Source organism: Stegodyphus dumicola, chromosome 7 (genome assembly GCF_044657685.1).
Source record: "Stegodyphus dumicola isolate Sdum_Otavi_A_Nest chromosome 7, ASM4465768v1".
Lineage (NCBI taxonomy): Eukaryota > Metazoa > Arthropoda > Arachnida > Araneae > Eresidae > Stegodyphus > Stegodyphus dumicola.
This window is the reverse complement of record NC_140774.1, coordinates 85,898,410-85,925,398: the sequence shown is the minus strand read 5'-3', so window position 1 is coordinate 85,925,398 and position 26,989 is coordinate 85,898,410. Positions and strand designations below refer to the sequence as shown.

The following is a 26,989-nucleotide window of genomic DNA, read 5'->3' as shown; positions in this document are numbered from 1 at the left end:
TCCTCTAGAATATTATCAATAACATTTTGCACAAATTCAGCATCATTTGCATAAACTTCTAAACTTTCTATTAAAGTTTTCAAAGTAAAAATTTTCGCGCCGCTCGGAATTACTAATCCCAACTCCTCCACCATGAGCATCAAACAGTCTTTTTTTCATGACTTAGAGACTTCAGACTCATCTTAATTCAAAGAAAAATACAACAACCCTAAATTGGCAACTAGAACACAATGAGCACAAAAACAAACCCATCAAACTCAACACAGAAACTATCAACTCAAATTGTCAAGTAGGAACACCTCAATACTTAACATTAATAAACAGAATTTAACACTAAACATTATTTCAACAAACCGAAGTAACTATTCACCATAATCTACACAATGGAAACATCATCTTCACTTTCGATTTCCGCGCAACACATATTTCCATTTCACCACACTATTTTTTCAAACAAAATTTGCTGATACATATTATTATCACCATATTCTCGCATAATCCCTCTTCCTGACACCAAAAAATGTTCACCTTTTGTGAAGGAGGGCGGAAATTGGGTTCCACACTCAATAAAAAATCAACGTCGCCATTCAGGACAAGAGATTTATTCCTACTCACTGTACTATAATACAGAAAAACTAGAAAGATCATCCAGCGTTATCTCTCAGCGGCAGCGGACGTCATAACACCATTCAACCACCAAATATAAAACATAGAGCAAAACAGCCATGTTTCACAGATTTAACCACATGGCAGCCAGTTTAATCTCAAAATGCATTTAAAGCCCTTCCCCTTTCCCCATAATTTGTTTTCATTACAAAAATAAAGAAACTAAATTCACAAGGTGGAAAGTTTTTCTTAAAATCTGTATTCTTTTATCCATAATATATAACAAATAATATAATGAGGCCCAGTTTTATAGGAAATTGAGGTAAATCAATTCTCTTGACTGGGATGACTTCTATCATCATATTTTTCACATGTTAAAGTATTTTTATAATTTTTTTTTATACGTACAAAGGTTTGGGAAAAAAAAATTGGATCCCCTTAATATTCTGCACAGTTTCATAAAAATGTATATTCTGTTAGGCTGTAATTAGATGATGATGTATATTAATTAAAACTAAAACTTTATTTCACATTACTTGTAATATTATGTATATCTGGCTTACACTTCCAGTGGTAAAACTATCTATGACAGTTTAGTTTTGCATTTGGAAGCAGTGTTGCTACATTGATTTTACCACCACTATGAAGCAGTGTACGAGATAATGAAATGGTTTCATTTGTACAGTAGATTATTTGTGTGAATACCACTCTGTAATACCATTAAGGTGTGCTTTGAGTATGTAGCCTTTATAATATATTTCTAAAAAATTATACAGTTAAAATCAATTATTTAATTGATTACAAAAAGTTTAGCTTTCCAAAGTAAAAACTTATTTATAATTTTACTGATATTAATAACATTTATTTGGAAAAAAAAAAAAAAAAAAAAGCATTTCAGTAGTTTTTAATCAATTAGTATCAGAGAAAGAACATCTATCAAAACTTTCAAATTCAGATTTTATATGAATATTAACTTTTCAACTATCCATTCTTGCTCTCATGACAGTGCATCACAGATAGATATATCTGCATATGAGGATGCCTTTCTGCCTATGGAGGAGCAATCAAATATGCAGATTGATCTTACCAACAAGGAGGCCAACACTTCTGCAGAGGGAGGTTTGGACCCAGATATTAAAAACTACTACCTTGAGAAATTAGAGCAGTTGGAATATGAATGTAAGCACATCAAGGACACATTACATGATTTACAGAAACAATTATTCCATATTACAGAAGTACCATCTGAAAATTAAATTAGGAATTATTTCCAGAAGTTCAGATTTCAGAAATATGACTGGTCTTCTACAATTTATAACAGAAAACAATATACAGCCTTTAATTTCAGAGGTCTACAAACTGTTGCTATTTATAGTTACTATTCCAATGACCACTGCATTTCGTAACCCGCTCACGAGTTGTTTTTCTTGAGTAACGTTTTTCTTTGTTTGGCTGTTTTGCCTACTGGTTTTTTGAAGCAACCAATCATGAAGCAGCATTTATCCAAGCCTGTAGCCTCCCTTTCAAACAATAAATATGTGTTTCCATTTCCTGTTCAACGAATTTTTTATCAAAGTGTTCAGAACCCCAGCAAATCAAAATGGCGGAGCACAAAACGAAAATGATACTAGCAACTGATGCAGTTAAGTTTTTATTCAATATCGGATCAGAAAATGAAAATAGTAATGGTTCTAGTGCCACAGATGTAGAATCGACTGTTGAAAGTGCTTCAGGAGGTTCCGACAATGATAGTACTTTGACTAAACCTTCGTGTAGTGGTCGTTCACGTGGCAGCAAACAATCCCGGATTTCCCGTAATGTACGCAATGTTCATGGCTGTAGTACACTGGATCAAGTAGTGGCACTAACATGTGAAATTCAACAGTACAATAACCAGTTGTGGATACATTTTCTGGTGAAAATGCTGTGCAGTTTAGTTTTAGTGTATTAGCCCTGTTGACTGTTTTACTGCTTTCGTTACTAAAAGCATGGGTGAGAAAATAATTGAGGAAACAAATCATTACGCTAGTAAAATCGTCAGCTCAGGAAATTTCACTGATAATTCTTATATGAACAACTGGAAAGAGAGAACAGGAAGCGAACGTTTTGCACTGTTTGCACTTATTATGCTCATGGGCATAATAAAAAGGCCAATGTTGTCAATGTATTTTTCAACTGAGAACCTGCTTTCAACACCATTTTTCAGATTTTCGATGGCTAAAACCGATTTCTCTTGCTACTGCCTTGCCTACAACTTGCCAATTCTGAACCAAGTGAAAGTGACAGACTGAATAAACTACGTCCAGTAATGGACTACTTGAGAGAAAAGTTCAATACTGTATATCTGCCTGCAGAACATATCAGTATTGACAAATCACTGATACTGTAGAAAGGTAGGCTTAGTTGCCATCAGTATATACCCACTAAAGATCCCATTTTGGTATCAAAAGTTATGAACTACGTGAAAGTTTGACTGGATATGTGTGGGATTTTTTTTATTTACACAGGTAACACAACTGAACACACAGAACAAGAAGATGGTCAGGGAGAAAAAGTTGCTCTAACTTTAGTTAAACCCCTGAATCAAAAATATGTGTTTGTGGCACTGTGAATAAAAACAGAATTGGCTTGCCAAAATACTTTTCCCTCAAAAAATTGAAACAAGGTGAACATGAGGCCGTAGGAAAAAATGGTATGTGTTTTTTTGAGTGGAGAGACAAATGTGATTATTTTTATCCTCAGTACAATGCACTGTGATAACTGGTGTGAAACCAGAAAGGTTGACATGCAAAGATAGTAAAACCAAGCTGTGTTGTTGACTACAATTCCCACATGGGTGGTGTTGACCTTTGTGATAATGTAATGCTTTGTGATAGTATAATGTGTATCCAAGTATGAGGAAGTGTATCAAATAGTAGAAGAAAGTTTTCTTTCACACATTAGATATTGCACTGTGTAATTAATTCACTGGTAGTGTACAAAGCTTGTGGGAAGAACATGTGAATATTGGATTTTCGAGTTAGTGTAACATGATCACTAATTGAAAAGTACCATGTAGGTCATGCGCGATTCAGTAGTGGCCATCCTTCCCATGAAAACCCACTACATTTACAAGAACGACATTTTCCTGCATATATTCCAGCTATAGAAAAGAAACAGAGCCTCACTAGAATGTGCAGAGTATGTTCTACAAACGGCCTAAGAAAAGGCAGTCGTTACCAGTGCCAGCAATATGATGTAGCACTCTGTGTTGTGCCATCTTTCGAAGTGTTTCACACAAGGGCTAACTTTTGAATTTTTAAAATTTTTTCTATCGTGTGTTTCATGATTATTTTTGGTGTGTTGAATAAGTAGCATGTTTCCTTCATGGAAATCTTGTTTTTATCATTTAAAACGTGATAGTTTATGAGAAACATATTTTTACCCCTAAGCCATGACGCATGTTTGGCTTAACTCAGAAAAACTCGGCTCAGCACAGTTAACGCTCCGAGTTAAAACATGGCACTGAATAGGTTAACTCTTATTAGAGTTAAGATATTTTTTAGAAATACTATGAGCAAGAACAGACTAAGCACTCTAGCCATGCTCTCAACTGAAAACAGCATACCTAAATTCAATGAAAACAGTACTGATTTGTTTGCCTCAAAAAACGATAGATGAGTGTATTTAATTTACAAAAATTGCACTTGACTATTTTGTAATCCACATTCAAAGATATGTTGTAAGTAATATTACGGATTTATTACTTTCCATTTTATGAAGTAAAATGCTACAATTTTTTATTTACCAGAACCTGTTTTCTTTTAGTTGCATTTTTTTCCTTTAGCTTGTAAAACTCAAATGTATTTTACCTTGTAAGTTATGTCATATATGTATATTTAATTTTCGAAATTTGTTTTGTGAACCCCCACTTAAATAATCTAAGAGCCACCACTGCCTGACATAACAGACTTTGAATGTTTTATGATTCATTGATCCACTAGTTGGAATAAGGAAGTGCTGTTCAATTGGTGGAATAAAATCTCTGCAATTGGATGCAATGTTGTGAGGGTATCAGTACCACATCCTGAAGTATTTTCGAGAATTAGAACTCAGATCAGGTTTTCCTGCTCTAATACTCAAATTCTTTACAGAATGAATTTTCAATAATTATTAAAGAAGACTGTTGCAGTGCAGCCGACGCTCTGTGGCATAGGTAGTTGAAATTCTCACGCTGGAAAAATTAAATGGAGACAATTAAAATAATGCACATACTCAAAATTGCATTCCATAAGTCCATTTTTGGCAAGGGCTAACTGTGTTGCAAACAGCACACTGGGCTACCAGTATAATACGAGTCATGGTTGTGCACAGTTTGGCAGTTTAATTATGTCACATGAGGCATATGTTTAAGCAGTGCAGAAGGTATAGTAGTATAAGAAGCATAAGAGGTATGGTAGTGTATGGAGTGTACAAGGTAGGTGTTTAAGTAGCTACTTTGTTGGGACAATTGGATTACATTCATATATAAACTAAACCTGACTTCTAGTGTTCTAGAATATTTATTTCTTATCCACTTGTCTACTGATGTGTTTATGAAATACTTTTTCAAAAATTTTATGTGTAATTGCAATATAATTCTATAGAATTGTCAATGTTCTTTTTATATGCCTTTTATAAAAATACATACTACAACTTTTTTGTGTAGGGAGGTAGTCTTCATAAAGCATTTTTTGCTTTCTTTTTGCTTTTTATTTCTAAAATTTGATATTTTTTAAAGAAAATACAACAAACACAAGAAAAAAAAAAAAAATCTATACAATATGAAAAGAAATTCAAAAATTTACTACCTTTCTAGTTATTAGTTAAGGCCCGTTTCCACTACTGCGTATGCGTTGCGGTGCGTATGCGTTTCTCCAATCAGCGAGCGAATTCACTTTGATTGACATCTGCAATCCGGTCGGTGTACGGTGACGGATGACATACGGATGGAGTTCAAAACAATGTTCAACTTTTATCCGTATGTCTGCGGTTGCGTTGGGGTCACGTGGTGAAAAAGGAGCAATCAGGTGCAGTGACTAAAAATTAATGGCGGCAGAAGTAGCGATGAACGCTCGCTAATAGGGAAAGAATGTTTTGCTAAAAAATACTTATTTCTGAATTAACATTATAGCGAGAAATCTGCGTGCTGAAAATGACAGCAATCAGCTGAATTTAGTTTAAAATGATAAGAAAAACAAGATAACTGCAACTACAGTACTTGTTCATTCAAGAAAATCAGCGGCAAAAATTATCATTCCAAGTCCATGAAATAGCAAAATTTGTTCTGATAATCATTTTTTAGTTCTGCATACTCATTTAGCTTTAATGAAAATGAATGTCTGACTATATCAAACTGCTATAGCAAATTAGATATGATTAAAAGATTTGCTATTTTTTTCTTTTGAAACAGGTAAAAACTAAAAACGTTAATTATAAATTAAATTTGATAGCCTTTTAAATACTCCAGTTCATTGAAGAGTATGTTAAATTTGTATTTCCCTTTATAAATATATCTTTTTGGATAACATATATTTGTAAGCACATGTTATATTTTTAGCAGCCCGTTTAACTTCAATTGGAACGCCACTTTAAAAGATAATGATTTTTCCAAAAAATGTACTAGAAGCTGAAGAACAAACTCTGGTGAATTTTTCAGACAATAGCAAAGTGAAATAGGACCAAAAAACTTAAGTTTTAAGAATTGATTTACTTGATGATGTATATAACCCAAAATATGCATGCGACTTACGTGTAATCCTAGCTTAGTGGTAAAGCTGATGGTAACGATGTCCACCTTTTTGGAGTCATGAGTTCGAATCCCATACGCTTTTTGCACCATGTCTGCAACTTTCTTACCTTTTTATTCCAATTTGATCTATATTCGTGTTTTATAATTTATTTCTATTATTATATGCATTAAATATATTGTTTTATTTATGCTCTTATTTATTTAAATTTTTCCCGCAAAAAAGTTTGAAAATTATATAATACTAATTTAAAGCATATCCTATACATATATATTTGAATTTAACAAACATTCTCTATTCGTAAAAAGCAAATTTAAAGTTAATTAAATTTAAATGAAATTTAATGCAAACAAAGAAATGATTAATTATTGCTGTGCAAGTATCAAAATCCATGAATAAATATATAATTCCAAAAATTTATTAATCCTTAAAAAATTTATAAAAATGCATAAGTGAATAATGGGATAGATTATTAATCCTAAAAAAATTATAAAAATGCATAAGTGAATAATAGGATAGATTATTAATCCTAAAAAAATTATAAAAATGCGTAAGTGAATAATAGGATAGCTTATTAATCCTAAAAAAATTATAAAAATGCATAAATGAATAAAATGATAGATTTAATCCTAAAAAACTTATAAAAATGCATAACTGAATAATAGGATAAATAAATTTTTGGAATTATATATTTATTCATGGATTTTGATACTTGCACTTGATTTACATATGCTCTCAGAATTTAAATGATATTGTATATTAGTTCGCAGCAATAATTAATCCTTTATTTGTTTGCATTAAATTTCATTTAAATTTAATTAACTTTTAATTTTTACGAATAGAAAATGTTTGTTAAATTCAAATTTCATTCCTTGCAGCAATGGTGCAAGAGAATTATTTAAATTTAATTTATTTTGAAACCCTGCATATATATATATATATATATTTTCGTTTCACTTTTATGTGAATGTATATACATGTGCTCAGACTTTGGGATGTTTACGACTCTAAACTTTCATTCCAATTAACATGAGACAGTATTAATGCCCTAAACATTTTTTTAACAAAAAATTACTATAATAATTGCTTTTAAATTCAGTCCTCTCCTGCAGAAGCGCAGGAATTAATTAATTAAATATTTCCATTTTCTTTACCTAATGTGTGTATATATAAAGAGAAAAATCTTATTTTTATAACTTCTTGTATAAAAAGAGATATGAATAAAAAATGTTTAAATTAAAAATAATATTTTATGGATTATGTATAAAATATAACTGCCCATAGTGCATTTTAAAACTAACGAGATTTCTAATAAATTATCCAGCTATGACCCTGAAGTCAGCGGTATACAAGCATAGCAAATTTTGCTTAAATATTGTGAACCTTTCCTTACAGTTGCTCTGTACTTTTAAAGTACCAACTATTTTTTAATCCCTTTAACTTTTTTATTTTATGTTATTTATTTGTTTACTTTTTCACTAACAGTACATTTTAGTTTTAATAATATATATATTATTTCATAATATTTAAGGCTTCTAGAAACACAATTTTTTTTTTTTTTTAAATTTAGTTCAGCTTCTATGGAATTCGTGATGTTCATAATATGCATTATAACCTTACTTATCTAAAATTCCATATCAAATCCAAAACAAACAATACTTGCTTAAGCACGGAAAATTCAGATCGTAACTTGCGAACTGCTTGCGCCAAAATATTACAGTGACACCTAGTGGCGGAAAATGAAAATATTTTACGCATACGCAGCAGTGGAAACGCTTGTACGGATGCCGTAGGCGTGTCTTCAATTGACGCAACGCGTTCGTACGCAGTAGTGGAAACGAGCCTTTATACTTAAGTACATATGTCATAAGTACTACTACTGGTAGCATTTTGAATAGCTTATTAAGATAGCAATAATGTTTAAAAATTTCTGATGAAACTCACTTGAATTTGAATTGTTCACCCAAATCATCTGCATCTCTTGGACTTATTTCAAAGATTCCAGAAAATGGAAAAGGGTGACCACCATATGCAAATTCTACAATAAAAATGATATAACTCATGTAAGCCATAGTAACAACTTCAAAGTATTTAGATAATGTAAGATGAACAAAATGCCAAATGACCATAAAAAATGGGGCTACTCAACATTTATGCTAATATAAGCTCTTTTTTATTCTATTGACACAATGGTAAACCACTGCCCAATATAAAACTATTAACCTACTAATATAATAGAAAACAGCTTTTCATGGATAGTCGGACAGTTCCAGAATAAGATATTAAAATTGCTACATTCTTTACTTCCTTAAGCAGTGATTCAGAACATGCATTTGCAAAAACAGTTTCTTAAAACAACGCAAGAAATTGTATGAAATCAGTTTCAACACTGCTCATGGGAGGGTTACTACAAAATAAAATATATCTTTTTATGTATTTATCTATGTAGAATTATATAAATAGTCATTTGTTTTAATTACTGAGCATAATACACAAAACAAAATTTTATGAAAAAATGGGCAGGTCTTGCACAAGAGAATCAGCATAACTACTTGCTGATGGCTGTGGGGTGCTTTAATACAATTAATGTTCCTTACACAAGGTAACTAGTCTTTAATATAATAACTAAGTAATTTAGTATGACAAAAATTTTGAATTTAGTTTTCATGGCCAAATTAGTCTTTAGATTATGTCCTTGAAATAAAAACTAAATACACAAAAATTAAAAGTTCAAGTTGAGACAAATAACTGTTATACCCAGGTTATGTCTTGGAAATTTAGTAAACAGAATTTAGCATTATCTTATAATAATAATTTAATTGTGTATGTATGCCCATATAAGTAGTAGCACTTCATGCTGAAACTGCAGTTAAAGGATTATGAACTGGCAGGGGGGAAAAATGCTACTCAGTCAGGACAACAGTAGGCCTTTGCTATTGCTGCTTGTATCCCCTCTAAGGAGAGACTACAAGGAGTAATAAAAATAGTGTAAAAACTCGGGTCAGGTTGCAGCAGAATAAAGTGTTATCTTTGTAAAATCTGGTATGGTATCCAGATCATACAATATTGGGTAGAGTTTCTGTTTTCTCATCTCTAGGCTTTGGGGATGTACACAACAAATTTTCAAAGGATGGTTGGTTTTGGTTTATTTAATTATGGCAAAGCACACTAGTTGTTGGGTTCTAAGGAAACTTTCTAAGGAAAACTGACTCGTATACATGTTACACATGGGGAAAACCATGAAAACGCCCATGCAGCCAGCTCGTTCGCGGGATTCGAACCTTGGACGACCGAACTACCAGTGTTCAGCGACTTTACCGCTCGGCCGCTGATAGGCCAATTTTGAAAGGAAAAGAAGAAAAGAAATGGCAATAAAGGAAAGGAGCTAAACTGGAAGAAAATCGAAATCGCGATTAATTTGCCACAATTATGGTTTTAAAAGTCTTTATCACATTAAAAGGTCACAACTGGATTATAAATAGTTACAAAAGTTTGCAGAAATCTTAATGAATAATTCTGGGAGAAAAATTAATTTATTTTGAATAGCAACAGGTATTCTACCATTTCTAAGAACTTAAATTCACTTTCTGGAATAAAGCTCTGAGCCTGGTAGAATGGATGATTTCCGATTCCTTTTTAATATGGGAAATTGGTTTATATATTTTAAAAGTAACTTTGTTTCATGTATTAGGATATTGAAATTCTTCATACATGACTAAATCACCAGGTTTATAATTACTTGCTTTATAATGGGTGTCACATCTATTTTTGTTTACATTCATCAAACCTTCATATATCATCAGACTTTTTCTGAGCAACTTTTCTAGCTTCTTCAACAGGTAGATACAAACCTTGCTTTTCAATTAAAGGATTTCTGCACATAAAATAAAATTTTGTAACAGAATATGATATATTATTGTATTCTCCAGTAACTCAGGGTTCATGAAAGAAGATAACCTTGATAAGAATTTAATTTACATTTTAATCTAGTGATAAGAGTTTGATTAACTCTGCCTATTTTAACATTATCTTGTGGTCTATTAGCAGTAGCTAATAATTTGTTTCTCAAAAAGTGCTTAAATTCTGAAGAAGCAGCATTTCTATCACTTAAAATTTTCATTGGGATTTGAATTTGAAAAATTTATTTTAAACAGTTTATGTAAGTATCAATAGTTACATTCTTAAAAGCAAAAGTCCATATATAACATATAGATGATCTATAATTATGTGAATGTACTTTTTAGTAGAGTTATAACAATTTAAAACCACGTACAGTATCAATAGAAAACACCTCAAGAGGTTTACATACAGATGATAATACTTGCATGAAACTAAATTTCTTTTTACTTTTCTTATTAAGCTAACATATTTCAAAATGCTTACAATAATTCCTAATATCTTTCACTATTCCTGCCCAAAAATGCTTAGGAAACAACAGATTTAACATTGAGGAGATGCCAGCGTGCCCAAATTCAACATGAGCTTTTTCAAGTAAATTAGTACGAAGAGATATAGGTATTATAATTTTGTACAAATTTTGCTTCTTTATAGTTAATACATCATTAATTTTCTTACACTTAAGAGTTACAATCATTACCTAAATTCTGATGATCTTTAATTTCTTTTAATGATAATAAGTTATTATTATCATTAAAAGAACTTCTTCAGTTCTAGTATTAGTTTCTTATAGGATATTTTAAAGTTCTGTATTAGGTACCCATTTGCGAACATTATACATAAATGTTGGCAAATGGGATTTCTAGTTAATATACCAGCTTCAGCATTAGTAGAATCCTTTTCATATTTTACATCAGAAACATATATAGGTCATTTTAATGGCCATCAAAATAGTCTACCTGTAGGATATTTTATAAAATTAAGCCAAACTAGAGCATTATTTACAGTAAAAGGCTTACTATGTAAATAGTTATAAAATTTATCAACAGTTGAACATTCCAACTCAGTAATTGCATAATTTCTTTCATAAGATCTTAATTTTCAAAAATGGTTAGGTATGGGATGTAAATTATCATCTGAGTGTTCTTGTTTTAGAATTGCACCAGCAGCTTTATTTAGATGAATCTCAAATACATGACAAGGATATTTTGGATTAAATAAAGTTAGTCTGGAAATTAAAGCATCTTTAAAATTTTAAAAGGCTGTTTGGCATTTACACATCTATTTATATGGAGTATCTATTTTGAGTAAATTCATTAGAGGGGTTCTAACTCTTGTGTAATTTGGTATAAATTTATGATATAAGCTAAAGTCACACTGGCAGCATAAAGGTAATAATTTGTCTATGTGTTTTTTAATTTGATTATTATCTTTAGGGGATGCTCTATATGGTTGATGAGTGCTAGGAAGTTCTGTGGTCAATATCACTCTTAGGAGTTCAATATTAATACTGTTAGGAAATGTCCAGCTGTGTTAAAGATAGCTTCCCCACAAAGTGTGTTTAGGGTTGCCAGATTTGGCATGAAATCAACCCCTTGACGACATTTTGCAACAAAATTAACGATATGCCATAGACAGAGTGAGAACATTCTGGAACAAATCCTTCCCGGTTTGCCCCAGAATGTTCTCGAAGGCAGGTCAAAAGCTGTATAAATTCTGCTTGTATGCAGAGTAGCAGTCTATCTTGAACGTCTCGAGCTCCGAGAGCGATCAATTGAGTCGGGAGCTGCATTTAGTGTTTAGTCATGAACTCGTCTTTCTCGTTATACCCCAATAGGCCGAAGGCTGTGTTGTTAATTATTTCAGCGTGTTTGCTGTAGTTTTTCGGTTACTGTAAACCTCTTTTTGGAACTGTCCTGAGTAATACTGGCTAAATAAATTGTGTTTTGATTCTTCGTCAAGTGTTGTCAATCACTCCAAATCCATGAGTCCACAGAATGCAACAACTAATGTCAGGAATCTGCAAATGAATGTAGTGACCCACCTGCAAGAGAAATCAATGGTGTAGGAAACACTTTTAGGGACTTCTTAGCAGCTGTAAAAGCCAGACCAAAAGAGATGAAAGCTGGACAATAAGAGCTGAAAGCTGCATATGAGGAGATGAAGGCTGCAATGAAAGCTTGATATAAAGAGATGAAGGTTGGACAAGAAGAGTTAGTGAATGAAATAAAATTGTGTCAAGAAGAAATAAAAGAAAAGCTGCAAAAGCAACTCCAATGGATGGAAGTGAAACAAAAGAATATTAGAAGCGAAACCGTAGAGATTAGACAGAAAATTGCAGCCAAAACAGAAAATGCGAAAACGACAGTAGTGGCATCTGAAAAATCAAAGGATGAAGAAATGAAGGAATTAGCTAATCAGCTGTCTGAGAAAGATCAGCAAATGAAGGATGGAACATCTAAGGAGATTAAAGAAAAAGAACGAAAAGATGAAGAAATGAAAAATGGAAAAGAAGCTTTTGATTCTCAAGTGCCTGAAGTTGAAACTGAAGAAAGTAATAATACTGTTTTGTAAAGATGTAGAAATAAAAAAAGTGGCTAGTTAAGAAAAGCATCCCAAAAAGGTGAAGAAATACTTCATGAAAATAAAGCTTTTGATTCTCAAGTGCTTGAAGTAGAAGTGGAAGAAAGTGAAACTGTGACTGTTAAGTTTGTAGAAACTGATAGTGAAATTACAAGGTCACAGTTATCAAGTATCGATCTGAAAATTCATGTGATGAAGAGATGACAGAAGTCGATGTACAGCTTAAGCAGACTGTTCCAGTATTGCAGAAAAACACATCTACTTCACAAACTAAATGTGTGTCTCATAATACAAGTTGTACAGACACAAACTTGATTCTAAATCAGGATACTTCTGTTTGTAAAGAAACGGATTCTATTCAGAACTCTAATGCAAAATTTGGAACCGATTCCCAGAGAAAAATAAGCATATACCAACTGCTAAAAAATACTGTGGTGAACAGTACACATGATGCGAATAAACTATGGAGTTGTGAGCAAAATGGTTCAGATCTTCCTGTGGATGCAAAATCAGAAAGAGCTGAATCTTCAGACTGTAATATGCAAAACAGTCATCAAATAAACATCTGAGAACTGCAGTGAAAAAGTATTTAACCCGGGTACAACTTAATGAAAAACCAGAGACAGATATTTATTCTGAACTTTTAATTTTTATAATTTAAAACTTATGTGCTTAATTTCAATATATAACTTAAGAATAGTGTCAATATTTGTTTCTTTTTTTTATCTTGTTTGTTTTATCACCTTTTGTTTGTAATGAATTTGGCTTCTGATCAAGGACTGTACAGCCCAGGACAGGCAGTCCTTGGGAGGGGGCGGAGTTACGAAATGTTCAGCTGCAGTAAGATAGCTTCCCCACAAAGAGTGTTTAAGGTTTGCCAAAAAATGGCAAGGAAAGGCAGGGTTGCCAGACTTGGCATGAAATTGCCCTTTGGGGACAAAATTGGCAATATGCCATAGACGGAGCAAGAAAATTCTGGAACGAATTCTTACAGGTTTGCCCCAGAATGTTCTCGAAGGCAGGTCAAAAGCTATATAAACTCTGCTTGTACGCAGAGTACAAACGGAGTTTGTATGCAGAGTAGCAGTCTGCCTTGAGTGTATCATTGAGTGCATCGTGAGTTTTATCGCGAAGAGTATCTTGAGAGTGTTGAATTCTGAGAGCGAGTGACCGAGTCGGGAGATGTATTTAGTGTTTTGCCATGAAGCTGCCTTCCCCATTACAGCCTGACAGCAGGAAGGCTACATTGCTGATCGTTTCAGCATGTTTATCGTAGTTTTCCGACAATTGTAAATGTGTCTTTGCAACTCTCCTGTGAAATACTTACGAAAACATTATGTTTTAATTCTTCATCAAGTGTTGCTGTCAATCCCTCCAAATCCACGAACCCGTAGAACGCAAAAATACAATATACATCAAATTTAATTTTTGAAAATATATGACTATAGTTATTTAATAATTATTTTATTGGTTATTTATACTAAAACTTTCACACTAATAATTTTCAACATGAACTACATAGTCCTTTTCATTCTGAATATTTTTACTTCCTTGTACGAAGTAAAAAGGGGTAATCCGGTCAACCATCTTTGCCTATTGAAAAAAAGAAGCCAAACTATGCGATATTTCGCCAAAATGGAAAAGACTTTCAAACACACTGGGTTTGGTGTAACCTTGTAACCTTGATTACACGTGTTAATTACTATTCTTGAGAAAAGACTCCTTTTTTCACCTCTATCACGCATTTTCGAAAAAAAAAAAAAAATGATTAAATTTTGGGAACTGCCTACTACAGAAGAGCATGCTGTTGAATAGGTGGGAAAAAAAGCATTTCGCGAGACTTATGGAAATTTTTAATGAAAAATTAAATATAAATAAATGGTAATATAATAAATTTGAAAGAAAAATAAGAATAGAATGTTTTTTCTTGTATCTAGTAACTGGGTTTTTCTGGTTAGGCGCTGTCTCTTGTGGTTGGCGGGATTTTCCCTAAGTACTGTAATCGCGAAAAATTTCAGGTATCATATTTCAACAAAAATATCCATTTTGACCACTATCGAATGCAATTTAACGATGTTTCCATGTGACATCTGTACATAAGGACAGAATAAAGGACTCCTTTCCTCCAAAAAAATTATAAAACTGTTTATAAATGAAATCTAAAGAGAATTTTTCGCAGCGTCTGTACGTACATACCTCGCAAAACTCAAAAACGAGTAACCTCAGAACGTTGAAATTTTGTATATAGGACTGCTATAACATGTAGATGTGCACCTCATATTTTGCTTAAAATGCACTGCACCAAAAGTATATTAAATGTATGTACATATCCAGTCTGTTACTCGGCTCAGTGATCTCAGTTTCTTTATTCTTATATGTTCATAAATTGTACATTTTTTGATTTAAAAGTGATTGAATTATGTTGTTGTTATCTTCCAGCTAAGATTTTTTATGTGTTTAGTAAATTGCATGCAATATTTGTAGAATTATCAACAATTTAAAAGTTGTTTAAGTACCGCTAAGCCTAATTATTTTTTTCCATGGCGGCCATGTTTATTTACATTTGAAACTTAGCAGAATAGTATATTTGTTGCCAATCTAGAAAAAAGTAAACTTGGCAACAACACAGATAATGCCTTCTTTTATTATTGTGAATTAAATCATGCTTAACCCTTTAACTGCTTAAGATGTGTTTAAACGTTTTCAGAGTTCCTTTAAAAATGCTTTAGACGTCTTTACACGAATTTAAAATCGCTCGAAAAATGCTTAAGACGTGTATACACGAAGCCCAAAATTTGCCAAAATTGCTTAAGACATGTTTAGATGATGCGCTCTGGTGTTCTTTCTCCTACCTTTCTGCAGGCGGTTGTCAGTTGACACAAAGCGCTTAATGGGGAGTGAAGTCTCTTTGAAAAGAGCACTTTACAGATTGTCAGACAGTGGGTATGTATTATCTGTGTGGCGACTAAAAGTTTGCGAATGAAGATAAATTGTTTTACAACTGTTTGCCTTGTGGTACTTTATACAAATGAAAGTCAAACAGGATTAGACGTTGTTATAGTACATTTCCGAATTTTAGTAGAAACAGGAAAAAATAAGAATTGTAACGAAAGACGTCCTTTTTACTAAATCATGTTATACAATCAAATATTTTACTTTTGTATTAAAAGTTGATTACAAAGACACAATCATTTCGTACCTACGGATTCTGATTAAGTTCGGAACTTAAAGAATAACTTTCATTCGTGCTATTGCTGTTAGCATCGACATTTGGAGAGATGTTAATTTATTCGTCAGGAAAAAATATAAAATGTAGCAACCAGCTTTCTTGTTTGCACTCGTATTTCAACCAGCTTTCTTGTTGCACATTATTATGATGGTATATTCTTCTTTTTACATTCTGAAATGTTACAACTGTGCTTTCAGCATGCCTGAGTTTTGTACTCGTATGTGTGGCTCTGTGTTCAGTAGAAATGGCGAACCGACATATAAAAATGTTATGAATGTTGAAAGGAAGATGTTCTACTCGAAAACCTCAATTAAATGGAATAAATCAATACGCCGAAGGAATTTCTAGAAATGTTTGTTTTAAATATTTTATTTTTAAGATTTTAAATCAACAATGTCTTAAAATTCAAGGAAAAAATATGTATTCCTTGAAACTTTTTTGGAAAGAAATCTGTCGGTATAAAATCGCTTAAAATTAATGGAGTGTAAATTAAGTAAAACAGTTAGTGTGGGGGAAGGGTTAGACATATTCCGAACAAAAAAATTACAGTCAGAAGAACAATTACCTAAAGAATTAAATTAATTACATTAAAAGAATTTAAAATAAATTAACATCTCTCCAAATGTCGATGCTAACAGCAATAGCACGAATGAAAGTTATTCTTTAAGTTCCGAACTTAATCAGAATCCGTAGGTACGAAATGATTGTGTCTTTGTGATTGCTTCTCATATAGATACTACAAAAGGCTGCCAACGACATAGCAGTAAAATCGTTGAATACTAATAGTTTGAAGCAGGTTCAAATTCTGGCGAATGGATTGCCTGCATACCAGTTTTCGCGAATTTTTGCTGCCCATGTTTAATGTGAATACAAGCCAATTTCAGTTAGCTTTTCATGATGACGTGCCTGGACTACGAGTCCTTGCTCGGGTTGTGTTTGGTTTGGCTTGTTAGATTATTAAGCACGCGAATGCGATCTGCCTAAGAGGAGTTATGCTTTCGTGACAGGTTTTCTAAAGGACACAATCTCGTACTACATAGAGTTAAAACCATAAAAACGCCCATGCAATCAGCCTGTTCAAGGGGATTTGAATGCAGGTCAAACTACCAGTATGTTAAGGGATAGCCCTCGTATAGTTTGCCATAAGCTAAATAAAATAATTAAACATTCTTGAAATCACTTCACATTACTGAAATGACAATAACTTCGTATTATACTATGCTAGCATTTTTTCTCTAATATGAAATTTTGAGCTTTTCCGTTATTGGGCAGCCCACCAGCGACTGAGCGGAGTCTAACATAACAACTGGTGGTTCAGTCCGGGTTTCGAATCCCGGCGAACGGGCTGGCTGCGAGGATGTTTTCTTAGTTTTCCATATGTGTAACAAGCCAATTTCCCTTAGGCAGTCCTCCAACGAAGGCATCCTTCACCTTAGGTAAATAACCCTCGAGTACCTTGCCATAATCAAATAAACCATTATCCATAACATGCTTCAAATATTTTTCTGTTGAAAAGTGCATGCACCAAAGTTGGTCCCCGTGAATGAAATATGTTGTTTATTTTTTCTTTGTTTTTTATAACAATGTTCTTGTTTTCAGAATCTGAATTATCAATAAAATATTTTTAATAATATGCAATTCTATTTTGTTTTTTGTTTAATGAAAAATTAATTTAAGCGACAAATTTCTTACGTTTAGAAAAATTTTCGATTGTCGAAATCGCATCTTCTCGTTGCTGCATATATTTATTTAAAGAAAACTGCTTGGCGCGTGTGCTTTTATAATTGAAAAGATCCAGAGAATTTTCAACAGGGAAATAAAGTTATTAATTTTATTGAAGTTTGTGGATTCTTTGTGTTTTGAGGTAAAAGTCAAACCATCAGATATGTGATAACCTTAAAATAAGTGTATATATAATCAGGATTTTGCGGCCAGACATTCTCAGCGAAATATATTACAAAAATTTATCTATGTAGAATTAATGTATATTCCATTTAGTATTTGAAGTTATCAGTATTATTACACATCAGTTTATCAGTGTAAGTTATATCGAGATTTAGTTGTGTTCGATATAAGAATTTTCTTTTGTTTATATAAATCCAATTCTTCTAATAATATTATATTTATTAAATACTATTTATTAGGTTTCCAAATATGTCAAACCCAATCAATGGCCTCCTGGCTATAAGATTTCTGATTACCGCTAGTACGATTCATATTCGAACCCAAACAAACAAACTGGTTGCATGGTTGGGTTTTGTGATTTCCCCTATGTGTAACATGAACATGAGTACGTTTTACCTAGAAAGTCGTCCATGGAGACATCCATTTCCTTTCGGCTGATAGATCTAATTTTCTATGCCATACTCAAATAATCTAAAAATTTTTCAAAAAGACTAACAGATGCATATAACAAAATAAAATTAAGTAAATGCATGTAACAAAACTGAAATATATGTATATAACGAAAAAAAATGAGCTAAAAAACAAATTTTAAATAATTTTTTAATACAGTAGTTTTAAAATTACTTTGTTTTCAAATTTCATTTCATTTTTATGTATGTACTAATATACAGTTTATATGTGCAAAAGTGTGCTTGTTCAGCATATCCATATATATTAATTAAATCAATCTGATTTCAAAATGCGTGCACTAACGCGCTATTCTCATAACTTGAAAAACACTACATGTAAAGTATTGTCTGAGAAAAATATTTATAAAGAAAATTAAATTTCTTCTCCTTACTCGGTGCCATGTGAAACAATTTAAATAAGCTTATTAATTTTTTTATTCTTTATTAAAATCAAATTAGTTTCTTTTTCATCTACATATGAAAAATACCAAAATCTTGCTGTCAGACTGGAAATTCTTAAAAATATAAAACCCGTTTTTTTTTTCCGAAAAAAAGTTTCTGGGAAATTTCTCTAGGTCAGCAGGTAGTAACAAGACCACTGAATGCTTTGTTTGAAAAACCCAATGAAGTGGGTGATTTCACCCTCAAAAGTTTTCTTTAACAAAGCAGATGCGGTCCAAATGGCTTCTGAGAAGCGTTCGTATTTGAATAGCTAGAAGCTTGAGTTGGAAGACTTATTGTTCCCGAAGCAATCAGTCAGACAGCAATAAAATTTGTTATAGATATTTCTCTCTGTGTGTGTTCTTGAGGTGAAAGTTTATATTGTTTTATATACTATATAAGAAAACTGCATGTAAAGCAAAATAATTCCAGGCACCCATTGTATGTTAATCATTTTACGTCCCCTCAGCTCTTTGGTTGGATATTAAGAAAAGAAATTCTTATACTGCTTTTGTTTTACTTGTATAGTGAAAGATTTGAAAAAATTAGCTTCATATGAAAAGGTTTTCTCTGATGAACGAATGCTGAAAACATGTCTTCCGTATATACACAAAACAACTTGAAATAGTACTGTACACTTTCGTGTTGCATTACATTTTTATATTACTTCGTGGTAAATTTTTCAATTTTGCTTTTATTGTGTGTATATTTATGAATACATGCCTGCAATTAATACTAAGAATACTATTGATAAAATTCGTGATATAATTAATAATGAAAATACTGTTTAAGGTAAAAACCAATTTGATTCTTTTTTTCATTATAGGGTAACATGAGCCAGTTAGTTTTCTTTACAAACATACAATTATGCTAACTTAACACATCAGATAGAAAATATTTTATCGTCATCATCGGCTATGATAAAAGGTTTTTACGCTTAAGATTTTGGATTATGATAAAGCACACACGACCTATTTGTCTAAGGGAAAGGAAGTCTTCGTGGTAGATTTTTTTGAGGGAAACAAACTGTTAATTCACAATTGCACTTCTGAAAAACTCCTAAACCTTCCATGCAGCCGCTAGAATTTACCGGTGCTCAGCCATCTTACCGCTTGGAGACTAGTTGGCTTTCTGAACTTATGCAATATCTATCTGAATTTGGATTTTTGCATAAAAAACGAGCAAAATAAATTGGCACACTGTAAATAGTACATTTTACTGAAAAAAAAAAAAAAAAAAAAAAAACTTTCTTTGACGAAGGAAAATTAATTGTATGGAAAAAGATGGATGCATTTAATTAAACGGCGGCCAATAACAGCGCTGATCATATGTTTTTGTATAGGAAATCATTTTGTTCGCGTTATCGTATAACGAAAAATATGCACAAATTATGTTTTACAGTTTTTAAGAAGTCACGTGTTATCTGTTTTAAGAGAACTCCTTCGTGGGTAATTTCTAATAAAATTGGCTTGAATTCAGGTTATGCATGGGGAAAATCATAGACACCAAGCAGCTAAACGGTTGCCCACAACAAACTATGAACATCCAGCAATCTTATTCACTCAACTGTAGTGGATTCAAATAACTGTTTGTATATTATCAGTAGTATTAAAATAACGAAAATATTTATTCTAATACAAATTTTTGTTTAAATATCCTCCCTAGTAAGGTATTTCCTTTGGTTGGAGATTTGGTGTCAATAATTAATGCTATGTTCAAACAAGACATTTATTTAGAGCATAATGGTTCAAAAATGTATGCTGGGATCCCTAGAAAAAAATATCGCCGGAAAATATATCTGCGAAAAAATATTTAATTATTCATATTCTTATGATTAAATATTAACTAATAACTGTTATAATTATTAAATGCGATGCTTATTTATACTTTACAAAATGCACAGCAACGCTTTTTCTTTAAAAAAATACCATACTGAATAAATTATATTGTAAGCTAATGAGTAACAACATTGCTTTGTTTAATTAAGATACAATAACACGCCGAACAAATATATATTAATAAGTCAAATAACAAAAATCAGCGTTATATCTTCAAATTTCCACAGGACTAGTTTCGATGGTTTTACCGAACCATCATCCTCAGCTGCAAAAGCGCAAATGAACGAGATAAGATATAACGAAAATTAGATTGTGAAAATTTCACTTCCAAATTAATTGATTTGTTTGTTATTAATATGTCTCATCTTTCTTATTTCAGGAAAGCAAGAATTTTTAAATTGAGTCAATAAATTTATAATACACTGAAAACAATTTCAGGTTATAATTCCCTTTCTCAATATCTTCAATGTATATAAAAAAGTAAAATGCAAATTTAATATTAATATTATCACCCTTAAATAACATGTTCCGTTTATTACTCTTAAAACTACGTAATAATTAGGACAAAAAGAAATTATTTAAAGTAATTATTATTTGCATGCAAATGAAGAATGTAGGAAAATGATGAAAGTTTTAAATATTTTTAATTAACGACAAAAATACAGACAGAAAATCGGAAATAATACGAAATGTTTCAGCAATATCTCAGAATGAAAGAGATATTTGTCAGAATAGAATTTAGTGATAGCAGTTTAATTAGTCTGCATTGAAATTCAGGTGATAACAGTGACATACAGATTTAGGTTACTTAGGTTAAAAATGCATAATAATTAAAAATTTAACCGGTTAAATTTTAAAACCAATTTATTTGAAAATAAGATTTTTTTAGGGAAGTAAACTTTTAAGTTTCGCAGCTGTACCCTGCGGCACTGAGATGGTCATCACGGAGATTCTCGCCTTTTGCAATTCTCTTGACAGCTGACATCTACGAGACAATATCTAGTAGTCAATCTCACTTAGCGGAATCATTAAAGTAAAATTCTGGGAGGGATGGGAAATAACAAAAGAACTGCCTGACAATTTTCAGAGGTTTAGGGTTATTTTCGCGACATTTTAGGGGAAGTTCGGTCCAAAACTAGCGACAGTTTTAAAGGGATTTGCAGAAAATCGCTCAGCAGGCTAAGGGTTAATCCATTCTGGAATTTATTCAAGGAAATAAGTGTTTAAGATTTACTTCAGAATTTTTAATATACATATTTTGAGTTTTTATGTATTTTTACGATGTCGCGAAGTGAAAACTGAATTAACTGAATGAAAAATACTGAATCGCCTGTGAAAACTGTTTCCCCCCCCTCCCTTAATTTTTTCTATACATCATTTTAGATTTAGTATAGTATTTTAATCGAACATATGGCAATGGTTAGATAATTCTTCAGATGATATAAATTTTGTGCATTCTGAGTTATAAAATGAGAATGAAATGTAACACTGTTAAGTGAACCTAGTGCCGGACTGTCGCTTCGGGAAACAAATATAATGAATTTTAAACGAAATGCAAGAAAAAATGCACATAATTTAATATTCCATACAAGGAAGTCGTGGTGTACACATCAGATTTTTATATATGAAATTTTTCTTAAAAGGATTATTTAGACATATATTTTTATTAATATTTCTCTTAAATTGATACACATTATAATCAGTAAAGTTCAACTGCAATTTAAACATAGGAACACAAGATGAAAACAATAATAAATAATTCAAATGAGAATTAACAATATAAAATATCAGATTTCTACGAAGTCTTCCAACTTTATAGGGCAATTTAATTAATTCAATGATAGAAAGAACTCTACATAGAGAGTAATTTTCTTGAGATTTCATGTTGACTAGTTCACAAGTTTCATGTTCACAACTATCAATACAACTTAAAGTACTTTCAGAAATTACATTAACTACCTGCATGAAAAATCTGATGTGCACACTACAACTTCCTTGTACGGAATATTAAATTATACGTATTTTTTTCTGCATTTCATATAATTTATTTCCTCAAATTTGATTATAGATGTATTTCCCATTCAATTAATTCAGTTCTCAAGTCGCAGGAAGGCAAAAATACATAGAAACTCAAAATATCTTCAGTAAAAGTTGAAAACTATAAAACAGCAAAAGGACCTGAAGGTGCAGATCCACTATTCTGCTGTTTCAAATGTAAACAAGCAATTTCCGCCATCAAAAAAATTAATAGGCTTAGTGGCACTTAAAGAACTTTAAAATTGCTGATAATTCTAAAAATATAACATACAGATTTACTAAAGGCATAAAAACTTTAACCGGAAGATAAGAAGAACATAATTCAATCATTTTTAAAGCAAAAAATGTTCAATTTACAAACATAAAAGAGTAAAGAAACTGAGATCACTGAGAATGGGTAACAAAGTGGATATATATATATGTAAATATATTTAGATACGTTTGGTGCGGCCAAATGCAATCAAAATACAAGGTGCATATCTACATGTTATAGCAATCCTATATACAAAATTTCAACATTCTGAGGCGATTCGTTTTTGAGTTACGCGAGATATGCACGTACCTACATACGTTCGTACAGATGCCACGAAAAATTCTCTTCAGAATTCATTTTAAAGCAGTTTTATAATTTTTTTCGGAGGGAAAGAGTCTTTTATTCTGTCCTTACATACAGATATCATGCAAAAACATCGTTCAATTGCATTCAATAGCAGTCAAAATGGATATTTTCGTTGAAATACGACACCCTAAAATTTTCGAAATTACAATACTTCCTTAACTTTATACAAGTAATTTAACAGCAGGAAAGTTATTACAGTACAAAGTACAAAATCCAGACTCGTCAGAAAATCGTCGATTACGGATTTGGGATTTTTCTGTATATTAGATCATCAGTTTAAATCTAGTAAGATGGCATGTACAAATTATAAAATTAAAAATATGAAATCACGATTTACGAAATAATAAGGAATTTATGATCTAAAGCAGAGCTTCTCAACTTTTTGACTAACGCTTACCTTCTAAACAAAAACTGAAACCCTTTAGTACTACCACTATAAAGCACTACTACCACCACCACTCTTGAACAAAGCTCAGATCGCATAAATTTACGAGTGGCAGAGAAAAAACTCCATTAGAATGTTGGGGTTTTAATTTTTGAAATTAATAGTAAAAAATACTTTGCTTCTTTGCATACCACCAGCTGAGAACCTCTGATCTAAAGGGTATCAAAATTTACAAAAAAAAGCTCAATATTTATTTGTTTATCTTATTAAACATTTCTTTCAATGTAAGTTGTTTAAGTTGCTTCGTTTTTTGAGCTAATACTTTCTCTTTAACTCTGTAGACAGACATAATCTCTTGTTCAGTTACATTGTTGAAGTCCTCGAACTGCTATTTTGAGAGAGTTCTGACTAACTTGGCAACCGAAATTTTCTCATTTTCAGTAACTTCTCTGTCACTTTCTGCACTATTGGTAGTGGTATTTTCTGCATTTAGAACCATACTACAGATTTTGCCAATCATTAATTGACTAATTGATGATTTATCCGTTAATTGGAAAATTTTACCTTTGTTTTGCGAATTCCGAAAACCTTTAAAATTAGCGGCTATCATCATAATCAATTTTAGCTATCCTTCACTATACATATTTGGCTATGCATTATGAGCTTGGCGACTAACGACAAGTTGTTCCACTAAATTTTATCTTGCTTCTATCGTGCACCGAGACAATTAAGCCTGAATTGTATTAGTTATTTATTATACTTATGTCTATTTCTTGCACATGCTTAGGGCTTACCAGAATTCTAAATAAATAAATTCCCACATATACTCAAAGTCTTATTGAGGGCCAGCACTAGATATCTTACACCCTGATGCAGTCTCTGAGGGTCCTAAATTCTGAGATTCGGTGCGGCCATATGAGCCCTGACGCTGGTTCTGGGTTTATGTGAATAACAAATCGGTTATTCTTAATTCGGTTAGAGTTGACTTTAGAGTACCCCTTGTATTATCGCAAAGTTGTTGTTTCATTTATCGCCAAGCTGCTGTTTCGTTTATCACCAAGTTGTTTTTTCATTTATGGTACCCTGAGTAGTTGAATGTTATGGAAACCCTATTATGATGTAATCGTTTGCATTATTCCGGGAAATTTTGAATCATGGGATGTTTTGTAAGGGCTTTTGTGGTGTGTGTGGTTTCGGAAGTACATCGCTTGTTTCATCGTTTCGACGGTAGAATGGCTGAATGTAGTAAGATTAATTTGAAGTTTCTGTATGATTTGAAATAAAAGGGGAAAACTGCAGTTATTGACTGGTGTGAAAATGAAGGTTTACTTAGTAGCCATTTTCCGGACAGTTCGGAATACGTAGAACATTTTTTACTCTTATTATGTGAAGATGCCAATATACGGATTCTAGTTCAGATAATTTTAGGAAGTTTTGGGATGTGGTTAAGGAATTTTGTGAGCCACAGATTGAATACGAACGAATTTCTAAAGGTAAGTTCTAAAGGTAAGTTTTTTATGTTATTTTATTGTTTGATTTAAAATGTAGTTTATTGAGATTATGTATTTTTTGTTTGCCTCTACAGTAGAATTGGGTGCTCCTTTGACTTTTTAAGCGAAAATATATCGATATATACGTGCATAAAGAAGGAAGTGCGCAATGCCATTTTTGTGCAATTCTGGGATGTTTTTTTAAGTGAAAATAGGTTAATGTGTACATGGATACTGAGTTTGTGCAATTCTTTGTCTTGTTATTTTGGCTTTATGTAGGTGTGATTTTTGGCGGAAAAGTTGCCGCTACACAAGCCAAAATAACAAGTCAAAGAACTGCACAAACTCGGTATCCATGTGCCGGCAAAAATCGCCAAGGGGTATCCTAAAATATACTTTTACCCTTAATTCAAATAGCCCTAAATGTAATCTTTGGGTCTATGAGTATCATCAACAAAATCTATTTTTAGAATTTGGAAAATTTTTCCTTGTCAATATTTTTTAGCACATTTAACTTAAATCTGTAATCATCGCCAAGCGTAATGTCAACATGAAAGGTTACCATACTCCCTTATTATTCAATTACTACCGTAAAAAATTTAGACATCACTACATAAGTCATTACTCAAGTTGTCATGTTTTGATAAACATGCGGTGATGAAAGGAAAGTATAATAAATAATGATTCGCCAGGTTGGCGTTAGATCAACAATGTATCTATGTGGAATGTTTCGGTACCAAGCAGATCTGCAGCATCGGGGCCAAATTACTGATCGTACAAATTTATGCTAAAATGACTGTTTCTTCAATAATAAGGTATTTTATTTAGTGTCAAAGTGAAATTAAGAGTCAGGACTCTCCAGATGTTTTATTATGCGCAGAGGGGGAAATCAAATGTGCATGCGTAAAGCCTATGAGAAAAACGTTGTTGGTGGTTTTAAGGTTCGGATTTTAGATCACTCCGGATATTGGACGTCTGGATTTCGGACTTTGTACTGTACTTCCTATCTTAACATTTAGCTTGAAATATTTTTATTTCTGTTGTTGCTATTGAGACTAATTTCACTTGCCTGATATCAGAATAAGCCACAAACTTCATTGTGGCAAGAATGAAGATTACACCTGTCGTTGGCAAGAGCCTTGGGCACCATACAAGTGACAGTAAAAAATTTTGCTCAGTCTCTCCCCCCCCCCCCAATTTTGAAGGATGGTACCCTGGGCGGAGGGTTTCGAGGGTCTTCCATCTCTCTTCTCTTACCACTAACCTTTTAAGAGGACTTTCAGCTCATCGCATAATTAGAGTACTCCCATACACAAACATCTATGCCTTCTCTAGGATTTGAAACAAGACTCTACAATAAGGCAGTCAGTCGCTAACCGCTATTCCAGCTGGGTGGCATTGTCATTTCTTACGTGAAGTAGTGACAGAAAGACCTCCAGATAAAGATAAAAACTTCCTTGAGGTTTAATGTTCAACGGTTTCAAAATTTTGAATGAAACCAATGCAATTTGAAAGTATTTTCAGAAATTACATTAATTTGACCACCTGTATCAATTTTTTTAATAGCAGGAAAGTTATTACTCCCTACCTTATTTAGCTTAAAAATACTGTCATTTCTTATGTGAAGTAGTGACAGAAGGACTTCTGTATAAAAACAATGACTTTCTTGTTGTTTCATGTTCAATAATAACCAATGAGGATAAAAGAAAAAGTTTTATTAATCGCAATCACATAAAATATTT

At 32.1% G+C, this 26,989-nt stretch overlaps 1 protein-coding gene across 1 annotated transcript in view; it reads right to left on the bottom strand.

The window, feature by feature from the left end:
* Positions 1-26,989, bottom strand: part of LOC118198165 (deubiquitinase DESI2) — a 76,776-nt gene that overhangs the window by 36,944 nt on the left and 12,843 nt on the right. The window contains exon 4 of the mRNA XM_035369782.2: positions 8,319-8,412. Coding sequence (XP_035225673.1) covers positions 8,319-8,412 — 94 coding nt within the window. The remainder of the gene's footprint in view (positions 1-8,318; positions 8,413-26,989) is intronic.